Raw genomic sequence first — 19,418 nt, 5'->3', positions numbered from 1 at the left:
CATATCTGGGTTGATTTTTTTGTACCGGTCACAGTACCCAAAAATAAATTATTAGTCTCCATCTAATGTTACTCGAAATCTCAAAACGTCATATTCCCTGGAAGCCACTCTCCATAAAGTAAGACCCACTGAAGTTTTCTGTCCAGCTCTCACTGGCAGTTCCAAGCATGACACAAAAAGAAAAGTTTACTGGTAATATTTGAAATAGATCATAAAAAGGAAACAAAAAAAGAACTCTCCTACTCTAGTAACACCAACTGGGTAAATGAGCAAAGGCTCTCAGCCTTTATATTTCAGCTAGTTTCCTAGCAGCAAAAATAGTAAGTCCTGCATTAGCTGAATACAAAAATGCATTAAAAATACCTTATATAGATGTTCTATATGCACTGGAAGTTCCTGAACCAAAACGTGGTTTCTCCCTTGACTTGATTTACACATACACACACACACAAATCCCACAACCTGAGGATCTAGATACTTTTCTGGCCCAAAACCGGCCATAAATCCGAGTGAAAGAAGTGCCACTAATCACTACCTCTCAAACCGTCGAGCTGCCTGTGCATACCCCAAAACACATCTTGCTCTCTACTCTTGGCAGGAGAGGACGCTTGGAGAGCAGGCAGCTCTGTGCTGTTACTACCCGCAGCCAACCAAGCACTGGCTTCAGCACACAGTTCTGGACAAGTTTTCTACAACTCCTGCACTACCTGGATTTCTGGTCTACAAATCCAACAAACAGTAACTACAGGAAATAGACCGGATACAGCGAGAAGAGCGGGGAATGCCACGCCGACTTCGTGAAATGTGTAATTCCGTCGCAAAGAAATGAAGGGATCTCATCTCAGATTATGGTTTTCCTTCAAACACTGAAACTGGAAAGTGACTCCACGCAGGCTTCAGGCCACGGGGAAACCAGCACTCCCAGCTCAGAAGAAATTAAATACGTACATGGGCACGAGTAAGCTTGGGGCTAACTAACCGCCTGCATTCGAAACCGGGGAGGGACCGACCAAAACTGTACGACCCGAGCCTACAGTTACAGTCCGGTCTCCCGCACTGCCCGCCCATGCGTCCCTTCGCCGGCGACACGAGGAGGCTGCTACCGCCGGCCGGGGTACAGATGTGCCCAAGGCGGTTTCAGGGAGTTGGGATGCCCAGCGAGGGGTCCGGGGTCCGCAGCCCCGCCGCACCGCCCCCTTCCCGCCTCCCCACACCCTCCAGGGGCCCGCAGTCAACCCGGGCAGAGCAGGGACAGAGCAGGCCGCGCTGCCCGCGCCTCACCACCCCGCCACTTGCGGGCCCCGTCGCTGCGCTGACAGGCGGCGGCCATGCTCCAGGGTGGCGGAGCAGGCCGGCAAACCGCCCCGCAAAACGGCCTCACCTTCCCACTGGCCTTCTGCGAGCTGCTGGGCGCCTTGTCCGCCATCTTGCCTTCCCTCTCGCTCAGCCCTGGAGGGGAGAAAGCGATCACCGATCCCACCGAGCCCGCGAGCGGAAGGCGGGAAGCCGATGGCCGAGCCACCGATGGGGCGGCCTCCGCCTGGACGGGGTGGAGCCCGCCACTGTCTGCTCAGCGGAGAGGCGGGACCAGCTCGGGCCGCGTCTGTATCTCCTCGGGGCGTCTTCTTCTTACATTAGCAGAAGAAAACCCAAATGAAGGCGCTAGGCATCCCAAATCTGCCTAACAACCAGCTGCGTTACGGCAAGCCTGACAACCCCTCGGTCCCTCGGTGGCCGGCCTGAGGCTGAACCCAGGCACGGGCCATGGTGCTGAGCCCTGCGCTGAGGCGGCATCACCATTTAAACCCATGTGAGGAGGTCGCGGTCCCGATAGGGAAACTCGAACGGCATTCAAACACAAAGCAGTGACCAACGCTGCTTGAGTCCTTTGGAAGGCAGAGGGTCATTCAGGTCATACAGAGGCCTTTTAAATCACCAGATGTTTTCCTACAAGACATCAGCAGGTGAAGATTAAGAACAGCTCATTAACCTCATCACTGTAAGCAGAGGAGAGATGAGCAGTATCAGGACTTATCTGAGGGTGCTGGGATCTGTGAAGTGGATGGTGTACATGTCCTGCAGGCTATGCATGTGGAAATGCCTGGAGTGCTCTTGGTGCATACCAAGGGCCTGAAATGTGTTTTAGATGGGAAACCATCACCCAGGACCAGTCTGGGCAGGACAGACGCTGTGTTGCTCTGCTGCAGACTCCTGTGCTTCAGACATTCTGCTCAGCTCTTCTCATCCACTGCTCCCATGGCCACAGACGCTGAACAAGTGCACTGTCACACAATTTGGAGGCAGGGCTTGCTCTTAAACACCTAGCAAAATGAAATACAGTGATGTTTTGAACAATGTGGAAGTGCTACATGAAATCCAGTAAAGCCCAGGAATAAGTAGTGAAAATGATACAACAGCAAATTCTCAGCTATTGATTTTGAGAGCACATGGCTAAAGCAGCTTTATTGAACAGTGCATAACTAGAAATTATAACCAGAGGTCACATTACATTTATAATGAGTCTCACATTTCCATGCTTTTACAGGTTCTCATCATAATATTAAAGATGCTGAGATAATACTTAAGGAAAAGGCAGTAGATACACAGAAATTTATTTATTGAAGTTCTAAATCCACCAATTCCCTAAGCCCTGCGAGCAACAGGAGGGTGCAAGAGCCTATACTAACAGAGTCTCCCACATTTCTTAGCATAGGATGAAATGGGAGCTCCCAGAAAGGCAAAAGAAAGGCAAAAGGAGTGGGTGAAGAGGGCAGGGGCAACTGCTGAGCATTAGAAGTTTACAGAGGAGGGCAAACCCCTCAGGAAACCTTGCCTGCTGCAGGTGTGCATCCAGCTGCATGGGGGACATAGTCCAACGAAAGTGTGCTGCTCTGCCTGGAGCTATCTGTTCATGGCTACTGTACACGTCCCGACGCTGGCTGTCGCAATAGGACTAAGCAGGCAGCTGGTGGAAGCAATTCTACAGTTTCACAATGACTCGGGAGCAAAGTCTCCTTCACAGCTGGGAAGCACGGATCGATAGCCCAGATTAGTAGCGCTGTCAAAAGTACAAAGCAGGACCACTCCATATGCCTCCAGCGTCGAGCGTGCTGCCAAGGGCAGTAGGAGGTGGACAGGAGGCGGCGGACAGCAGGAGGCGGGCGCAGGCCGCCCAGCGCGGTGTGCGCAGGCTCCAGCAGAGGGCAGGGCCTTCGCGCCCGCCCGCCAGCCGGGGGTCGGCCTCTCTTCCCTCGGCGCGATTGGCGGTAAGGTTCCTGCGTTACGTGGTTTCTACTTCCTAAGTCACACAAAATAGTACAATAATAATCGCTCCGCTTTACGTGGCAACTATATATGAGGGGCTGAGCGGACGGCTCGTACAGCTATGGTAAAGGTGAAGGAGGCATGGCAGAAACACTGCATTGCTCCTCGCCTTTCAAGCTTCGCTCCTGCGTCTTCAAAATAGTATGGAAAACTACTGGTAATGGATTAGCAGCTAAGGATCGAGCCATATCAGATGTTTGTTGAGCTCCCTTCAGCAGTAAGCAATTAAAGCACAGCCAACACCATAGGATCTAACCTTTCCACTCTGGAGCTCTCCAGTTCTGCAAATGCCTGCACAGATTTCTGTGAGCACCCCAAGGCATTGCACAGATTTAAAACGGAAGAAAAGGAGGGAGAACTAAAACTCACATCTCGACTGCAGGATTTGGGGACAATTTCATCAGTCCTTGTTGAATTTTTTAAGCCCCAAATTTGCCCATAGAGGAGCCCTTCCACAGGAGTAGTGTTGGTCAAGGAGCTTTAGAGACTGATTAAGTAGGACTGTACTGTTTCAGAATGAGATTGATAGAGTTCTGGGGCCACTAATGTTTAGAAAATTTATTCTCTATTTGGCCTCAATCCCTTTATTTAATCCACCTCGTTAATGTTTTTTAATCATCCACCTCATTGTTTAAATCCTCTGCTTACTCCTCAGCCTCTACACTCTTCTGTAATTAATGAACTACACCAAATTAAAAGGGGTGGGAGAGGAGAGGGAAGGTGCAGAAGGAGAGGAAGATGCAAAAATCTATGGAGAGTTAATGACAGAAAGGGTAGGCTAATAATAATATTTAAAAGGAAATACTAGGTATTTTCCATTGTAATGCAGTTGGCCTCATTGCATGTAGACCTGTTTATTAACTGCTGTTACAATGAGAGCTATTATTAGGCAATATACTAGGAAAAATAATAACAAATTAATTAACACTTAAGTACATGACATGCTGCAATGCATTACCCTTGTCTTTCTATGGCTGTTTTTTCCCCAGTTTGGGAGATCTCTCCCTTGCTCTTCTCCCAGACCAAAACACAGCTGAACTGCTGCAGTCTTTTTTTGCAAAGGTGGGTGTGAGGAAATAGGAAAGATTTAAAGTGCTGTGGAAGTTCCCTGCTCTATAGCAAAGGAAGCATGCTTGAGAGCAGGAAGCAGGGAGATCAGGAGTTGATCAGAAGTGTAGCTGGCTGAGTGTACAGCAGCAGGCAGGGAGCAGGATCCCAGGGTGGGCAGGTCTGGGGAGAAGCCAGGTCTGAGTGCTGATCTCTCCAATTTAGCCACAAATCCAGAGCAAGTCCAAAATGATGCCAAAACTTACCCAAAAATTAGACCAAACATTAGAGCGCAGATCACTTTCTGGTCACTCTATGATTTTCCTAGACAATGTGTCCAGTGCCAATATGTACTGGCCATGGAGAACCCAGCCAATCAGTTTCAAATCCCATTGCGGGCTTCCCCACACAGGTGAATACATGTAAGGAACTTCATCTCCTGGCGGGAAGAATGGAGGCTTTTTACCTGTCCCCCAGGGGAAGGGGAAGGCAATTTCGAGCCTTCGTCTTCCCCCATCAAACCTCCGGTGATGGAGACGGGGGAAGGGGGGTTTGAAGCACCCAGTAACAACTGTCTGGCTGAGAAAAATCAGTACTTTGTAATGTTCTTTTCCAGGCATTTGTGCAATTATCAAATGAAGGTTTAATTCTGGAAGTTCCCCTGTAGCTTCTTGTCAATTACCCTACATGGCTGGAACCCATCTGGGCAAATTTTTCAGCTGTTTAAAGGCATGGAAGTTCAAGATGAGTACACCACCAACCAACCTTTCTTTTGTCCATACCCAGAGTCTCTCTTTCAGCTTACTTACAGTGAGTAGCAAGTACTGCTCTGGAAAGCACTCTCACTCAACATAGACAAACAAAACAATGTGTAAGTGAGGGTTTGGTCCTGGACCCTGTGTAAATGGCAAGTTGTATTCTGCTTTTGCTGTGAGTCCCCGGTAAGTAAGGATTCTATAGAAAACATATGAAACACACACACAATATGCTGTCCTTTACAACAGCGAATAGAGAGTTGCTGCTGTCCATGAAAACAACTTCTAACCCTAATCATTCAAGAACAAGAGTTTTTAAAAAGACAAAAAACAAACATGCAGAAAAATGTGCAGTATTTTTTCCTATATTTAGGAAAAACATGCTTGCTATGTTTAGTCTTCAGATTATTTCAGATTGGTTTTACTGCTGTGTTTTAAAGCATATAGACAACAAACCAGAAAATACTCAGTTTGAAGGCAAAAAGGGCAGAAATGGAAGCTCCTGGTGAATGAGAGGTTAAAATTAACATTGCATAACAGTTATTGACTTTTATTGACTAGAGTTTCTCACCTTCAGGTGAGGCTTTGAAAATTAAAGTATCCCTCATTTTTTCTTTATGTGTTAAGGAATTATGTTTTCAAAGTATAGTTGTCCTTAATTAGTTACATGAGAAGGAGAAAATGATGCAAGGATTCTTGCTTACCCGGTCCGAAAAATATAATGGGGTAGAATCTCTTAAAGGGAAATTAATCTCTTCAATAGTAGATCAAAACACTGTGCCTGCTGAAATTATTAGAAAATATTGTAATGGCTGCAGTAGAAAATTATAGAGCAAGATGCTGTTTTCACAGGATTGTTATACACTTGAGAAAGGGTTAAAAAAATAATAATCACAAAGAACAGAAAGACCATGTGTGTATGTCTCTGCATCCCTTAGGATGTTCTTCCAGAGAAAGTGCAAGTGTGTGCTGAGGCTGAAGTTTATCTAACCCCCACTCTTTCTAAATTGTAGCCAAGTTCTACCCTCACTTACGGTCAGTGGGGTTCCAGGGAAGATGTCAAAACAGAATCAGATTTACTGAAGAGATTTTACTGACAAAAGGGAAAAAACCCAACCCCACAAACAAACAAAAAAATCCCAGAGCAAACAAAGAGGTTAAATGTTTTAACTCAGATAAAACTTCTTACTAAAAAAGAAATCAGTAAAGTCTGTCCTGAGGGTGAAGATATAGAAAGGAAGAAGAAATGAGAGTTGTATGGTAAAGGACTGTCAAGCAAGAGCTCCTAAGATTGATGTTTGTCAGTGTGAATGGGTTGAATTTGGTGAGGCTAAAGGTTTGCCTTCAAAAGAACCTTAAATCTTCCACACCCACTGTTTCTTGTTCACAAGAGAACTTTCTCTCTAGTGGCAGATTTAAGTTACTTTTTTTTTATTCACTCAGAAAGGCAATGGCTAAGTGTGACCGCTTCCCTAGTGTGCTGAGTACGTTAGAGTGCAAAAGATAAAATTAGCTTTTCTTCCCTAACCAAACACATCATTTCAGTCAAGAGTGTTGAAGTAATTCAGAATATCTTATAGGGGGGTTGATACTTAAGAAACAAAAAATACATACCTTGTGAAAGGACTTCAACAATTAATAAAACAATACATATATTTTAGCACACCTTTTTCTCTTGAGTCTTCGGTGAGCATTAATTATCTTCCATTACTTACCTCATTAGACAGTGACTTCATCAGTGTTTTGAGAGTCTTCTCAAAGGTTATTTGGAGATGAAACCTGAATAAAATTTTACACTTGCTAGAGGAAATCCTGGTATATGCTGACCATGGCCTTCTAAATATAAACTCTGGACAAATGCAGAGGAGTTCTTCATGGACTCCTCTGTGACCTCCAAATGCCGTGATTTTCCCTGTCCTACCACCTGTCATGTAGTACTAACCTGGAAGGACTACATATGAATAAGAAGCTGTTCTGAGGTTTCAAGTGCTTTAAATTGTCGGGGTCCCAGTACACTACTCCACAGGTGGCTTGGGAACAGAATAATCAACTTGGTGTAAGATGTCTGCCTGTATGAAAGTCCAACCTGTCCTCCCAAGACTGTTCTTCCCTGTGAGAAGACAGTCATTAAAAAAGCCAAAGAACCAGATTGCTAGTAATGAGTTTCGTTAATGTGGCTGCTGAAGTGTCATTGCTGTCACTTGGCAATGATGTGAAACACGATACTTAAACGCTCTCAGATCTTTCTGGCACGACGCATGTTATGTGTGTGACATAAGCAGAGCACTTTAGACAAGCCAAAGGTGAATCCTCACAAAGAGGCAGTGAAGAGGAAATGTTTATTTATTTTATACTGCTTGTATTTATTGGTAACACAGTGTTTACAGATCCCCACCAGGGACAAAGCAAACAAAAATAGATTGCTACCATGAGCCTGCGCTTCCTCCAGAGAAACTAGTATGGACAAGCCTCTCAGGTGATTCTTAGCTCTGTAGAGCCCTCATCCCTCTAAATATTATTGTAAGATATCTTTAACTATTACAGGAAGACATCAATAATAGGGAGAAATTTCCAGACAGTTATCATCTGTGCAGCATTAGTACAGATCTCCACTAATACCCAGGCCGTTCAGCGACCACCAGAACTCTGTCAAGCAACAAATAAACCCCACCTGCTCCTCCCAACCTGGGCTGCCCCCAAAAAACTACAGTCCCGGTTGGCCTATGTCCCAGGAAGCCAGGCAATACCCCAGTAGTCCCTGAGGCAAAAGGGCTGAATGCCTCCCACACCACTGAAAGTCTGGAGGTTGCAGGAAAGTCAGAACGTGTCAAACGAGCCCTGCTGCCAGTGCAAGGCCAGCACTTCCCAGTCAGTGGGGGATGCTGTTGTTCTTCAGACACCATCTGTTCGAACAGCTGCTGGTGGCTTTCCAATAGGCTCTTTAGTGCAGGTCTAAAACCAGTCAACTACTTCTCCTTATCTAACCTTGACAAAGGAGGGCAAAGATCACAGTCACTTTTGTCCTCTTCAACAGGCCTGCAAGGACACTGACCACCCTGTTACATAGGGACTAGGGTCACCACAGCCCTGGGAGTGCCTGTTTGTGCGGTGTGAGCAGGGCAGGGAATGCAGTATCTTCTAGCTAACAGTCCCCTCATTACCAGTTATGTCTATGGTGATGCAGGAAACACTCCCAACATCTGGACTATTTCCACGGTGGCCTCTCTGTACAGAGCAGCCCCATGAGAAGCCTCACCTCTACTAGAGCCCGAGTAATTTTCACTAATCCCAAAAATCCCTAAGGCACAAACTGCACAGCCCGTGGCAAGTCGTGCCTGGCTTGGTCCTGGTGTAGCCAGAGTGCACTGCAGAGAGGTTCTACAAAGCTTTCTGGCTCACCCCTGAAGTGAACTGACTGAAGTCTCACTCCTCGAGGAGAGTCTGATTGGTATGTCCCTCCACACCACCAGGTACCGCCTCTAAAATTCACAGTACATTATCTAAAAATTAAGTCTCTTATCTTAATATTTTACTTTTCTTCTTGGCTTTTCAGCACTGTGTAGTGGTGTTTACTTTCCTAGCAGGATTCCTGTGTAACTTTTGTAACCATTATAAACAGTGTCCCCAGCCTGCCCCACTTTTGACAGTTCCATAAAATCAATATTTTTACTGTAATGAAAAATCAATTGAAAAAAAAATCATTTTCTGCCACATACTTCAACTACTTTTTTGGTACCAATGTCTAAAAACCTATCTGATTACCTTGTTCAGATTTTTCATGTTCTCATGATTCGTTATTGGCATGATTTTTAAGTAAAAAGCTTTGGGCAGAATGTCCTAATTATACTGGACCTTGGTTTATACATGTATACATGAATATCATTATGTGATACGTACATTTGAAAACCCAGAGCTGTCAGATGTTTAAGACCATCTGAAAGCAAACAAAAAGGAAATTCCTTGAAACAGCAGAGAGCAGTCCCTCACTCTGGCTCTTACCTGTGCCTGCAACAGTTACTCACCTCTCTGCTCTGCCTATTGTTTACTTCAGATGCGTTACGGTACAGTAACACCCGCACAGTGCTTTTCCCAGTATTTTTATATCCCAATTATGTAACTCTGCTGCTTGCATAACCGCACCGCCGTTAAATGTAGGATTTACCTAAGCATCAATACAGACCAGCTCCTGTCAGCCCGTTACCGAGTCTCCCTCCCAGCCACCTTCCTGAAGCACGGAGATAAGCCGGGTGCTGTAGTGTTGGTGACGCCCACCCTTTGCAGCCCGGCCGGGAACGTTCAGCCTATGGTAATGTTTGCCTTCATTGCGTAGAATGTCACCAAAGAAACCAGATCTTAGACAGCCTCGCTGAAGCACGCACGGCAGAAACGCACCCAGCTGCCAGACGTCCCCTGTCTGGGGCTCTCAGGTCTGTCCCGCCTGCTGGGGACCCAGCGGCCTCACCCTGCCCTTTCTCGGTTCTGCTGCTACCCGCGCTGGCGCAGCCGCTGCGCAGGGCTGGGCAGCAGGCTCCGCAGCCCAGCTTACAGCCGGTGCGGACGCATCCTTTGTGCTTCTGACAGCAAACCGCCACCCCGAGGAGGTCTGCTCGCGCATCCTCGTGCCGGCTGTGCCTGCCCCCGGGGCCGCTGCCGGGGTGGCTCGGCCAGGGCAGCCGCGGGGCTGTCTCTAGTCCGGCCCGCCCGGCCGCACCGCCCTGCGGCCTTATCAATAATTAACGGCGGCTCGGGTGTCCACCACCTCCCTCCCCGAGACACCCTAACCGGGGCGGCGGAGGAGTCTCTCCCCGCTCCCCCTGGATGCACCGCCGGTTTCCAGTTACGGCGATGTCGGGCGGTAGGGCGGGAGGAGCCGCGGTAGCGCTGCCACTACCCCTGCTGCAATGAGTGATGCTGCCGGGGGCGGTGGCGGAGGAGGAGAAGCGCAGAGCCGCCGCGGCTTCTCCGCCGGTGGCTGCGGGAGCAGCGGCTGTACCTCGGCCGGGCAGCGGCGGCAGGGCGCGACGACGGGCGGCAGGCTGCGGGCGGACAAGGGGCCCGGAGCCGGCAGCATGCCGGCGGGGGAAAGGGACAAGGAAGAGGCGTTGCCACCTCCTCGCTCTGCCGCCCTGCTGCGGTGGGACGAGGTGCCTGAGGACTTCGTGGAGTGCTTCATCCTTTCGGGCTACCGGCGGCTGCACTGCTCGGCGCAGGAGTGCTTGGCCTCGGTGCTGCAGCCTACCAACGAGACTCTTAACTTCTGGACCCACTTCATTCCGCTGCTGCTCTTCCTCAACCGCTTCGGGCGGCTGCTGCTGCGGGGCGCTGGGGATGTGCCCTTCCATCACCCGGCCCTGCTGCCCCTCTGGTGCTATGCCTCGGGGGTGCTGCTCACCTTTGCCATGAGCTGCACGGCCCACCTCTTCAGCTGCCTCTCCCCGCGCCTCCGCGCCACTTTCTTCTACCTGGACTATGCCTCCATCAGCTACTATGGCTTTGCCAGCACCGTGGCCTACTCCTACTACCTGCTGCCAGGCCTGAGCCTGCTGGATGCCCACGCCATGAGCCACTACGTGCAGCAGCAGCTGGGCTGGCAGCTGGACTGCAGCCTGCCCATTGCGGCCTTCCGTGCCCTGGTGCTGCCCGTGGCCCTGGTGCTGGCCGTGGGCTGCACAGCTGCCTGCTGCCGCAGCCGTACTGCCTGCTGTGCCTACCCCTTTGCTGTGCGCACCTTTGTCTTCGCCATGCCACTGAGCATGGCCTGCCCCATCATGCTGGAGAGCCTCTTCTTTGACCTTCGCACCCGCAACCCCACTCTCTTCATCTACTTCTACCGACGCTACTTCTGGCTGCTGGTGGCCGCCTTCTTCAACGTCAGCAAAATCCCTGAGCGCATCCAGCCAGGGCTTTTTGACATTGTGGGGCATAGCCATCAACTTTTCCACATCTTTACCTTTCTCAGCATATATGACCAGATGCACTATGTGGAGGATGGTCTGGCTGAGTTCCTCAAGGCACCCCAGGCTGCCCCTACCTATCTGGGCACTGTGGGATATATGCTGCTCCTGACGATCTGCCTGGCCATGGTCGTCAGGAGGTTCCTCAATGTTGCAGATCTCTGCAAGCAAGACTAGCTAGGTTGGCAACCCTCAGGACAGCAACCGCCATACCATTCATCCTTGGGCTGGAGACCCTCGAACTGATGACCCTCAGACTGGCGACCCTCAGACTAGCAACCCTCAGACTGGCCCTGTCATGTCCTGAAAGATGCTGTGAAGCCTCGGGGAAATGCACCTGTGGAAGAGCCACGTCCCTTTTGCAGGATGTTACCAGAGGAAATGACCATGGTGAAACTGCTTGTGCTCTTTAAACTACTAGGTTACCAAGGGAAGTAAACACTTACTGGTACGTTACTGCTTAGAGTAGAAGCTGAAATAATTTAGCTCTGCCACGAGGAAGAATGCATGGACTGTGAATGCCACTTACTAATTTTGTAAGAATTAGATTTACAGTAGCTCTTGGATATACATATATATATTTATATATCTAGCTATATATTTATTAGCTACATATATATGTGTGTATATATACACACCTGAAGACACTTGTGCAATGATTACTCAGACTTGATTAATCAACTCCTACGTCAAATTTCCTAGCAGATTATGCACTGGCATTTATCTTCCTCTGTGATACTTCAACAAGCCTTTGCAGCCACATACTGGATTATAAATGCAAACAAATCAATAGCTATCTATAGTTTTTAAGGTCTTGCAGCCTTTTGAGCCAGGGAACAATAGATTTAGCAGAGAGAGGAAAAACAGCTGTGAATTATTACAAAATTGCCAGCTGATGGAGAGACTTTAATTAGACAGTGAGTGGTTGGTGTAGCCACTCAGATACTAAAATAATATAAAGGGATAGGTAAAATAACTGAACCAGAAAGGGGCCAAACTACTTTGGAGTGGAGGCAGGGGGGAGAAGGGCACTGCATAATGGCATAGCTCTTCTCCCAGCACGTCAGGAACATCTGTTGTGTTAAGGAGGTTGCTAAGGGGCCCTTTTATCTTCCCCGGTAAATCACTCTCAAATCGGCCCTTTAGCGTCAAAGTCAGATGCCAGACTTTCTATAAGCCCCTGCCAAGCTCAGTAGGAGTTTTGTGGATGTAAAGAGAGGAGCTGATGCATGGGGTCTCATTCGGGATCTTTTAAAGAATGACATGGAACTGGTTTCTCTGCTCTTTAATTAGAATGCTCTCAGATTTACCATTCTAAAATTAGTCGCAGAATAAGGTACCACTTAATCTGAGTTCTGGACCTGAAATCTCTCTGTACGAGTACCCAATACTGGCACTTTCTCATCATTCCCCACCTATTCTTCTTTGGATTAGTTGTGGCTGCAGCTGAGTTTGAAGACCTCATTCAGAAGTTTTGAGGGAGTTCAAAGGCAAGAATTATGAGATATTTTCCAAATCTTTTCACACTGAGCCAGGTATTGTCCTTCTCACATGACAAACAGTTAACTATAGATTGAATTTTGTCTCTAGAGATCAGAGACATTTGTGTAAATTACTTGCAAATTTTAAACGTGTATTATGATTTTTCTCTGACAGAACAAGTGACAAATGTGCAATAGCATTACACAAGAGGGTTACAACTTGAAGTTTTGGAGAGAAACTACTTGTATGCCCCATTTTCCAAAAAAAAATAAGGGTGATACTTCCTCTAGGAAACACTGGCATCGTACTGCACAGTAGTGTGTTGGCTCTTTAACTCAGCCTTTTTGCCCATATAGTTGAAAGGGATTTCTGCTTGGGCCTTTCCCATTTTCATGCATATGGCATCCAAACCCCAAGAAAATATTTTGAGCCCAGTCCCCCAGTCTTCTGTAAGGCAAAGCCCCCTTTGTTTATAATGTGAATATGGGAAGGACCATATCTAGAGATGACTCAGTTAAATCCTTAATCTAGGTTAGAATAATCACAGAAACCAGTAACTGATACCTCCTGTACCAATATCAGTTTTGTGGAAACTTGCTCATGAAAAAGCATAACCTAAAAGGAAACTACAGAAACTACACCCACTTGGGTTTATCACAACCCATTTTAACTAGGATGGTTTGTGCCTTTGAGATTCTTAGTGAATTGTGAGAATGGCCTAACAATAACACCCTTTTCCAGGCACAATTCTGACAGTATATAATTTGTGGTAGGGTCACATGTGGTCTCTTACAGACACTGGCAAGTTCTTTCTGAAACAGCAATTCTCAAACTGTGGCCTCTTTGAGTTACCACTGATAGGCCATGAAAACCAGCATGGCCCCTTGTGGCTGTCACTGGTCTATTTTCATTTGCCAACCTGCATTAAAAGAAAATTAAACCTTTTAAACTTCACATCTTTTAATTAACTTGAGTTGCAAATATGGCATTACTTTATTCAGCCACCAATAAAGCAGAAAATTATCTGCGCTACTGGAAGAGGAGGCTGGTTCACAACACTGTTGTGCTTTGAAATGTGCTCTAGATTGTGAAAAAGCACTGGAAACTCATAACAGAAAGCAAATGGATCAAGACCTGTAACAGTGTCATCCTGTGAATTTTGACAACTGCAAAAAGAGGTCACAGTCTTTGAGATGTGCTGTATTCAAGTTAAAATAATAGAGGCAAAGTAGAGCTCCATGACTCATCCAAGTTTCAAAACTAATTATGTAGAAAGTGTTTGCCAGGGAGATGCCACTAGCACATCCAACTAGCAATTAAAAAGTAAGGAAGAAATCAAAAAGGCCAGGGAGAGAAAAGAAACAGCAAAAGCCAAATGCAAAAAAAAAAGAAAGGGCTTTTAAAGCACACTGTATAATGAATTATGTTAGTGCTTGTCATTCACGATGTAGAGGGCATTTCAAGAGGCAGTGTTAAAAAAGGCTGTTGGTAACTTACAAAAATACATTTGATATTTGCAGTTAGGCCACACAGGGTCATCTATATATATATCTCAACAACAGATAACAGTGTAAAGGTTAGATTGCAAGCAACTGCAGTTTTAGTGGACTCTTACTGCTGTTGCCTGTAAGCCCCAGTCGTGCTGCAGATTTGGCACCTGGCTCTGATGTTAAGAATATTTCTTCATTTACAAGTTTCTACTGGCAAAATGTTGAGGCACATGTATGGGCCTGAGCACTTTGTGGAATTATTTGTCAATGCTATTTGTAAGTACTGCTCTCTGAGCCACTGTAAGCAGGCTATGTGAATCAGGAGCGAATGGGTACAGGGCGATGTGATGAGAATGTAAGAGTTCTAATTTATGTGTGTTTGTTTGTTTGCTTGCTTAAAATGTGGCTACAAATCAAAAAGTTACAGTAAGTGTGGAGAATATCTAGGGAAATGCCTGAGTGCCTGTGTTTACCCAGTGAAGGACATGTATGCAGATAATTGCTCTGTTTTCCATGTCCACTAGTCTGTCTCTGTAAACACAGACAGAACAAAACTGAGTTTAAAACTGGAACAATAGATCTATAATTATAGTGCTTGACTTTGTGTAGAAGTGAATGTCAACATTGACGTGGCTTGTAAGGGAGTGAGATCTCTTTGTGGTATGAAAGCACATCTGGCTGAACATCTGTAAGTATGTCCAGAGCTTAAAAACAAGGCCTAACCTGCAGGCTAGATGCATAAGAACCCCCTAGAAAACAAAATGTTTGCCTAAGTACCTGTGATAACATTTTTATTGCCTGGGTATCTGCCATAAGGTCTACACTGGGGATTCCACAGCTCCTCTTTAAAACCTAGAAGATTTTTCAGGCCTTCTGTGTTTGTGTGTGTGTGTGAGTCTGTGTGGAAGAGGACAAGGTAAGGACTGAAAATGCCTCTGGGCCTTTCCATCTTTGTCCAGCACTGATCTTCAGTCTGACATACCTGTGCCAATGTGAACTAACTGCTGATGGGGCCAGTTCCCAGAGTATTGGTGGTACGGATGCTCCCCTTTGCAATCAACACGTGCTTAGAACTGCAGTCTGCTCATTGGCATGTATTCAGTAAGCCCAGCTTCTGGGCATTTCCAAGTAACCTGTAAGCTTCAAGCTTACCTTCGTGTCAGATCAGCATGCCTGGTCTGCAGCAATTATCCTGTGTTCTGTGGTGATGCACTATTGCTTCTTCTGTAGTGTATTCATTTGAATGTCACCATCCAGGATACCCACGCAGCTCTCAGCTGCTTTGTTGTCAAGACTGGAGTCTGCAATCTGGAAGCAAAGGGAAAGGTTTCATCTGCATGCGCACTCGTAGAAATTTAGCAATTAGAAGTAGAAGCACATTGGGGTTTGGTAAAAAGATAGTTTGGGTTAGTTGTCCAAGTGTTGTGTTTATTATTTATTTGCTGAATCCAGCTGCTCTGTTGGGACTTTGTCAACAGTGCACCTGCAAAAAATGACAGTATGAAAGTTTTACTTCCTGTTTAAGTAAACTCTCTGAGGTAGCACATTCATAAAGTATTATTGCACTTAACTCAGTAGATTACCATCCACATGTCTTACAGAAGCAAATCATACCTGTAATAATTGCCCAGATTATACCATTTTTCATTGTCTATGAGAGTAAAAATGACCAAGTGGCTGCTAACAAACTGAGGAGTCAGGCACTCCTGGGTCCTTGTCCCTGCTTTGCCACTATCTGCTCTGTAATGTTGGGCAAGTTGTTTAAACTCTGTCCATCTCGAATGAATTTAACTCATGTAAAACACTGGAATTGTACCAGGGTTGAATTTGACCCTTGGTGTCTCAGTTTCCACATCTGTAAGATGGGGAGAATATACCTTACCTACCTCGCAGGGTTGCTCTGAAGACTAGCTAATGTTTGTAAAGCACTTAAAAATGCAAAGACCTTCCTAGGTGCTACGAGAAATATTACTGAACTCCGGCAGAGAGAATGTTACATTTTTCCATAGCTCTTCATCTCACAGAAAGAGGAACATGAACAGTTTTAGATCATGAACTCTTAAGACAAACCCTTGTCATTGCCATGCTCCTAGGAGGTTTGTCCTTTGGAGTGGATGGCAAAATTTCCAAGACCTAAGCAGTAATAAACAGGCTGACTAAATGTTTGAGGGTCAGGATAAAGAGAAAACATCCATGAGTTAAGTATTCTTCAGAAATTCTCACTGGTGACTTGTACTGAGGAGAGTTGTAATGCTGACATGAGGCCTTGTTGTTCTTTTAACCATGGACTGTACTTCAGGTACCATGAAACAATGGAGCAGGATTTCCCATCAGTGTCCATAAGATTATGATTATGTCTCAGTCGCCAATGGGAATTTTAACCTACTTCAACCTCCTTCTTATCAGAGCAAAAAGACCTTAAATAAATGAATCTCTTATGTAAACCTGTGTAATCATTTGGGAACATAAAATTATATTGATCAGACAAAGTTTGTCTTTTCCCCTCCCATTCCCCAAAACAAACAACACAGGGCCAATCCTATTCTTGACAGAAAACTGAACTTGGATCTTCTTATCACATATGTTTACACTTCCTTTGCCATGGAGCCCTGACTAAGCATACTGCTAACCCACTCTTGCCTTTTCTTGGAAGGACTGATACAAACAGTACCATTGAGTAGAGGACAATGTTTTTAAGAGCTTTTCTAATGAGTAGCAGTAGCAGAGACAGACAAAACACAGACATCAAAGGGTTTGAGGGGTTCATTAAGTCTAAACATCTGCCATTAGAAATTCACCCTATCCAAGCGTATCCCTAGTTTCTGTTAGACACCTGCAAGTCAGGGATACACAACCAACACCCAAGTTACAGCTGAGACATTACCTTCTCCTCAGATGAGATGTAAGAGGCTGAGGAAATGTCACGTGCACTGAAGGACACAGACCTCCTTTCAAGACATTTAGTGTCTTGGAGCTGGGCGTGGAATAAAGTTAAGTTATTTTCACAACTTATTTAGATGCTGCTTCATTCCACTGAATTCAGTAATAAATTAACAACCCAGACAAAAGAAGCAGGCTTTTGCTCAAAGTCCCCTCTAAGGAAAAACCACCAGCAGACTTCTGCTTTCAGGGCAATTGTTTCCTGGTCCATGCTCAGAACATTGAGGGCTCTGAAGTAGGGCTTCGCTATTTCACGTGAACGCCTTAGGATTTGTGGTTGTAGCTAGGAATTAATAGTATGGAGAAACAGTTTATAGCCAGTCAGTTCTGTCTGCTAGAGATTAAAGCATGCTTTAGTAAGAGATAGCACATTTAAGGGTCTGTGCATGCAATGAACAAAAAAGTGTGAATTTTGTCTGGTTCTGAACAAAAAGTGTGAATTTTCTTTAGTTCTGTTGGGAGGGTTTGAAAATTTACTCTTTGTACACTTTTGGATGCTGACTACTGTATATGTAATGACTATGCATTTTTAGCAAAAAGGGTGTGAGCTATAAATAAAGTTGATTCTGAGTACATTTTTGCAGAAATGTGTTTATAAAGGGATTTCTTTTTTTTTCTCATCATATAAATCAGTGTACATCTGTAGGCTCAGAAATGTGTTGAATGTAGTTCTCTTCAAACACAGATGCTGTTAGCACAAGTACAGGAGCTTCCACTTCTTGTACAGTGGTGTTGGTATTTCTGAAAACTATAGCACAGCAAAAGTGTTGTCATTTTATTGCCTTTTATGTTTTAAAGCAATAAAACAGCATCATTGCCTTTTTAGTTCTCCAGTATATGCTAATTAATGATAGGCATCCCTGTTATGTTAAAATTCATTAGTGTGTATAAGGAGATCAGTGCTCTGCTTACAGTGCTCACTGTAAAAGTCATTAAATTGGTAGCAACAACTATGGCAAGAATCACAGCAAAATATTGACTGCAAAATGAAGAGGTCTATTTGGCATCAAATAAAACCTCCTGTTTGGCAGACTGGGAATGTTCCAAGTGGGAGAATATTGTTTTCAGTCCAAGTCAGGCACCAGAAAGCTCTCAATGTACTGCAATTGTATAAAGTATCTGCTTTAAGCCTTCTGTGTCAAAATTCAGCAGGACATGGTGTATCCCAATGTAACTGCAGGCACTGTCTGCTACTGCTAAGGCTGGACACAATGGAAAACTGTAGGGTATTGTAGATGAGGTTCCTACAATTCCTTCAGAAGTTCTAAAATCATTGAGAGCTTTTATTTGCAGAGTTTGTACAGCCTGTTTGAAATATGGTAATAAAGTGTCTGATGAGCCCAGCAAAAACATCCACCACACAAACAGACTGCGTCCTGCAAATGCTTCAGAAAACTCTGTCCTGCTGTTGACATTTTAGACCTTGCATAAAGTTATCAGTGGACTCTGGATCTGACTGCTGACACAAACATCACCACACTGATGGAATATTGGGGATGGCAAAATACTGAGCAGAATGGAAAGCAACAGGAGTCACTGCTAGGACAGGTAATCTACTGAGGTCAGTGCCTCGGCCTTAATTGAGATGCCACCATAGTTATTCTGATAACCAACTGGAAATCTGAAGGTAATCTGGGTTTTATTACTGTGACATCACTTCTTTGACAAAAGGCTCTAAAACTGTTATTTGTGGAGGAAGAAAGGGACATGCAATACACAGCTTTACCCTTTAGATTCTATTCTGTTGTTGCAGGGTAATGCCTGGTTAGTAAGATCTATGAGTGGAGATGAAACTCATTTGAAAAATAAAAAACTGGTAAAAATGAAAAGCAAATGCAAATTAATGCTAAGGCTAAGTCTTTGGTTTTGGTAAGGAGAGCCTCTGGGGCAGACACTAGAGATGCACTCTACTGCATCAGAAAGCCTTGTATTGCAAGACAGATTTCTCATCAGGAGTGGCAGTACACTTCTGTTACTGGGGAGCTAGAAATACTTCTCTTGCCAGGGAACACAGCCCTTAGGTATATAATATATACTTAGCAGGAGAATGACAACAACATCACACAATCTTTTTGGGAAGTAAAGAATTTTATAGACTACTTTGAGTCTCTTCTGCCCCTAGGTTCTAATCCTTTTGTGTTCCTCACAAGTCATGAAATACGAAAATACAAGTTTCCTTAATTTCTGATATTAAGCATCTATTCTCAGTCTCCTCTGTTGTCCTGAGGAACTGGGCAATGCCACTTGTACAAGAAGAAAACCTCTAACGTTTTCCTCTTTATATGCTGAGCTCTCTGCATCCGCAGTCCTGGGGCTACAGAATTCAATCACTGGCACACAGTAGTGTCCCAAAATCTCAGCTTTTCAGCAGCACTTGGAAAGACAACTATGAAATGTCAGTGGGCTGGATAACAAGAACCAATATC

General features: G+C 45.3%; 2 protein-coding genes across 2 annotated transcripts in view; one reads left to right on the top strand and one right to left on the bottom strand.

The window, feature by feature from the left end:
- U2SURP (U2 snRNP associated SURP domain containing) overlaps positions 1–1,497 on the bottom strand; it is a 51,942-nt gene extending 50,445 nt beyond the window's left edge. Inside the window, exon 1 of the mRNA XM_068145554.1 lies at positions 1,382–1,497. Coding sequence (XP_068001655.1) covers positions 1,382–1,426 — 45 coding nt within the window. The 5' untranslated portion in view covers positions 1,427–1,497. The remainder of the gene's footprint in view (positions 1–1,381) is intronic.
- Positions 1,498–9,241: 7,744 nt separating this feature from the next.
- On the top strand, positions 9,242–18,941 carry PAQR9 (progestin and adipoQ receptor family member 9). Its single transcript, XM_068145553.1, has one exon. The coding sequence runs from the start codon at positions 10,028–10,030 to the stop codon at positions 11,255–11,257; it is 1,230 nt and encodes a 409-aa protein (XP_068001654.1). The 5' UTR covers positions 9,242–10,027; the 3' UTR covers positions 11,258–18,941.
- Positions 18,942–19,418: the final 477 nt, after the last annotated feature.

Source organism: Melanerpes formicivorus, unplaced genomic scaffold, assembly GCF_026170545.1.
Source record: "Melanerpes formicivorus ecotype bairdi unplaced genomic scaffold, bMelFor1.0.p_v2 SCAF_12, whole genome shotgun sequence".
NCBI lineage: Eukaryota > Metazoa > Chordata > Aves > Piciformes > Picidae > Melanerpes > Melanerpes formicivorus.
This window is presented reverse-complemented; position numbering and strand designations above follow the sequence as displayed.

Coding starts and splice junctions, on each gene's coding strand:
- PAQR9 (XM_068145553.1), top strand. CDS start 10,028: ATGAGTGATGCTGCCGGGGGCGGTGGCGGAGGAGGAGAAGCGCAGAGC.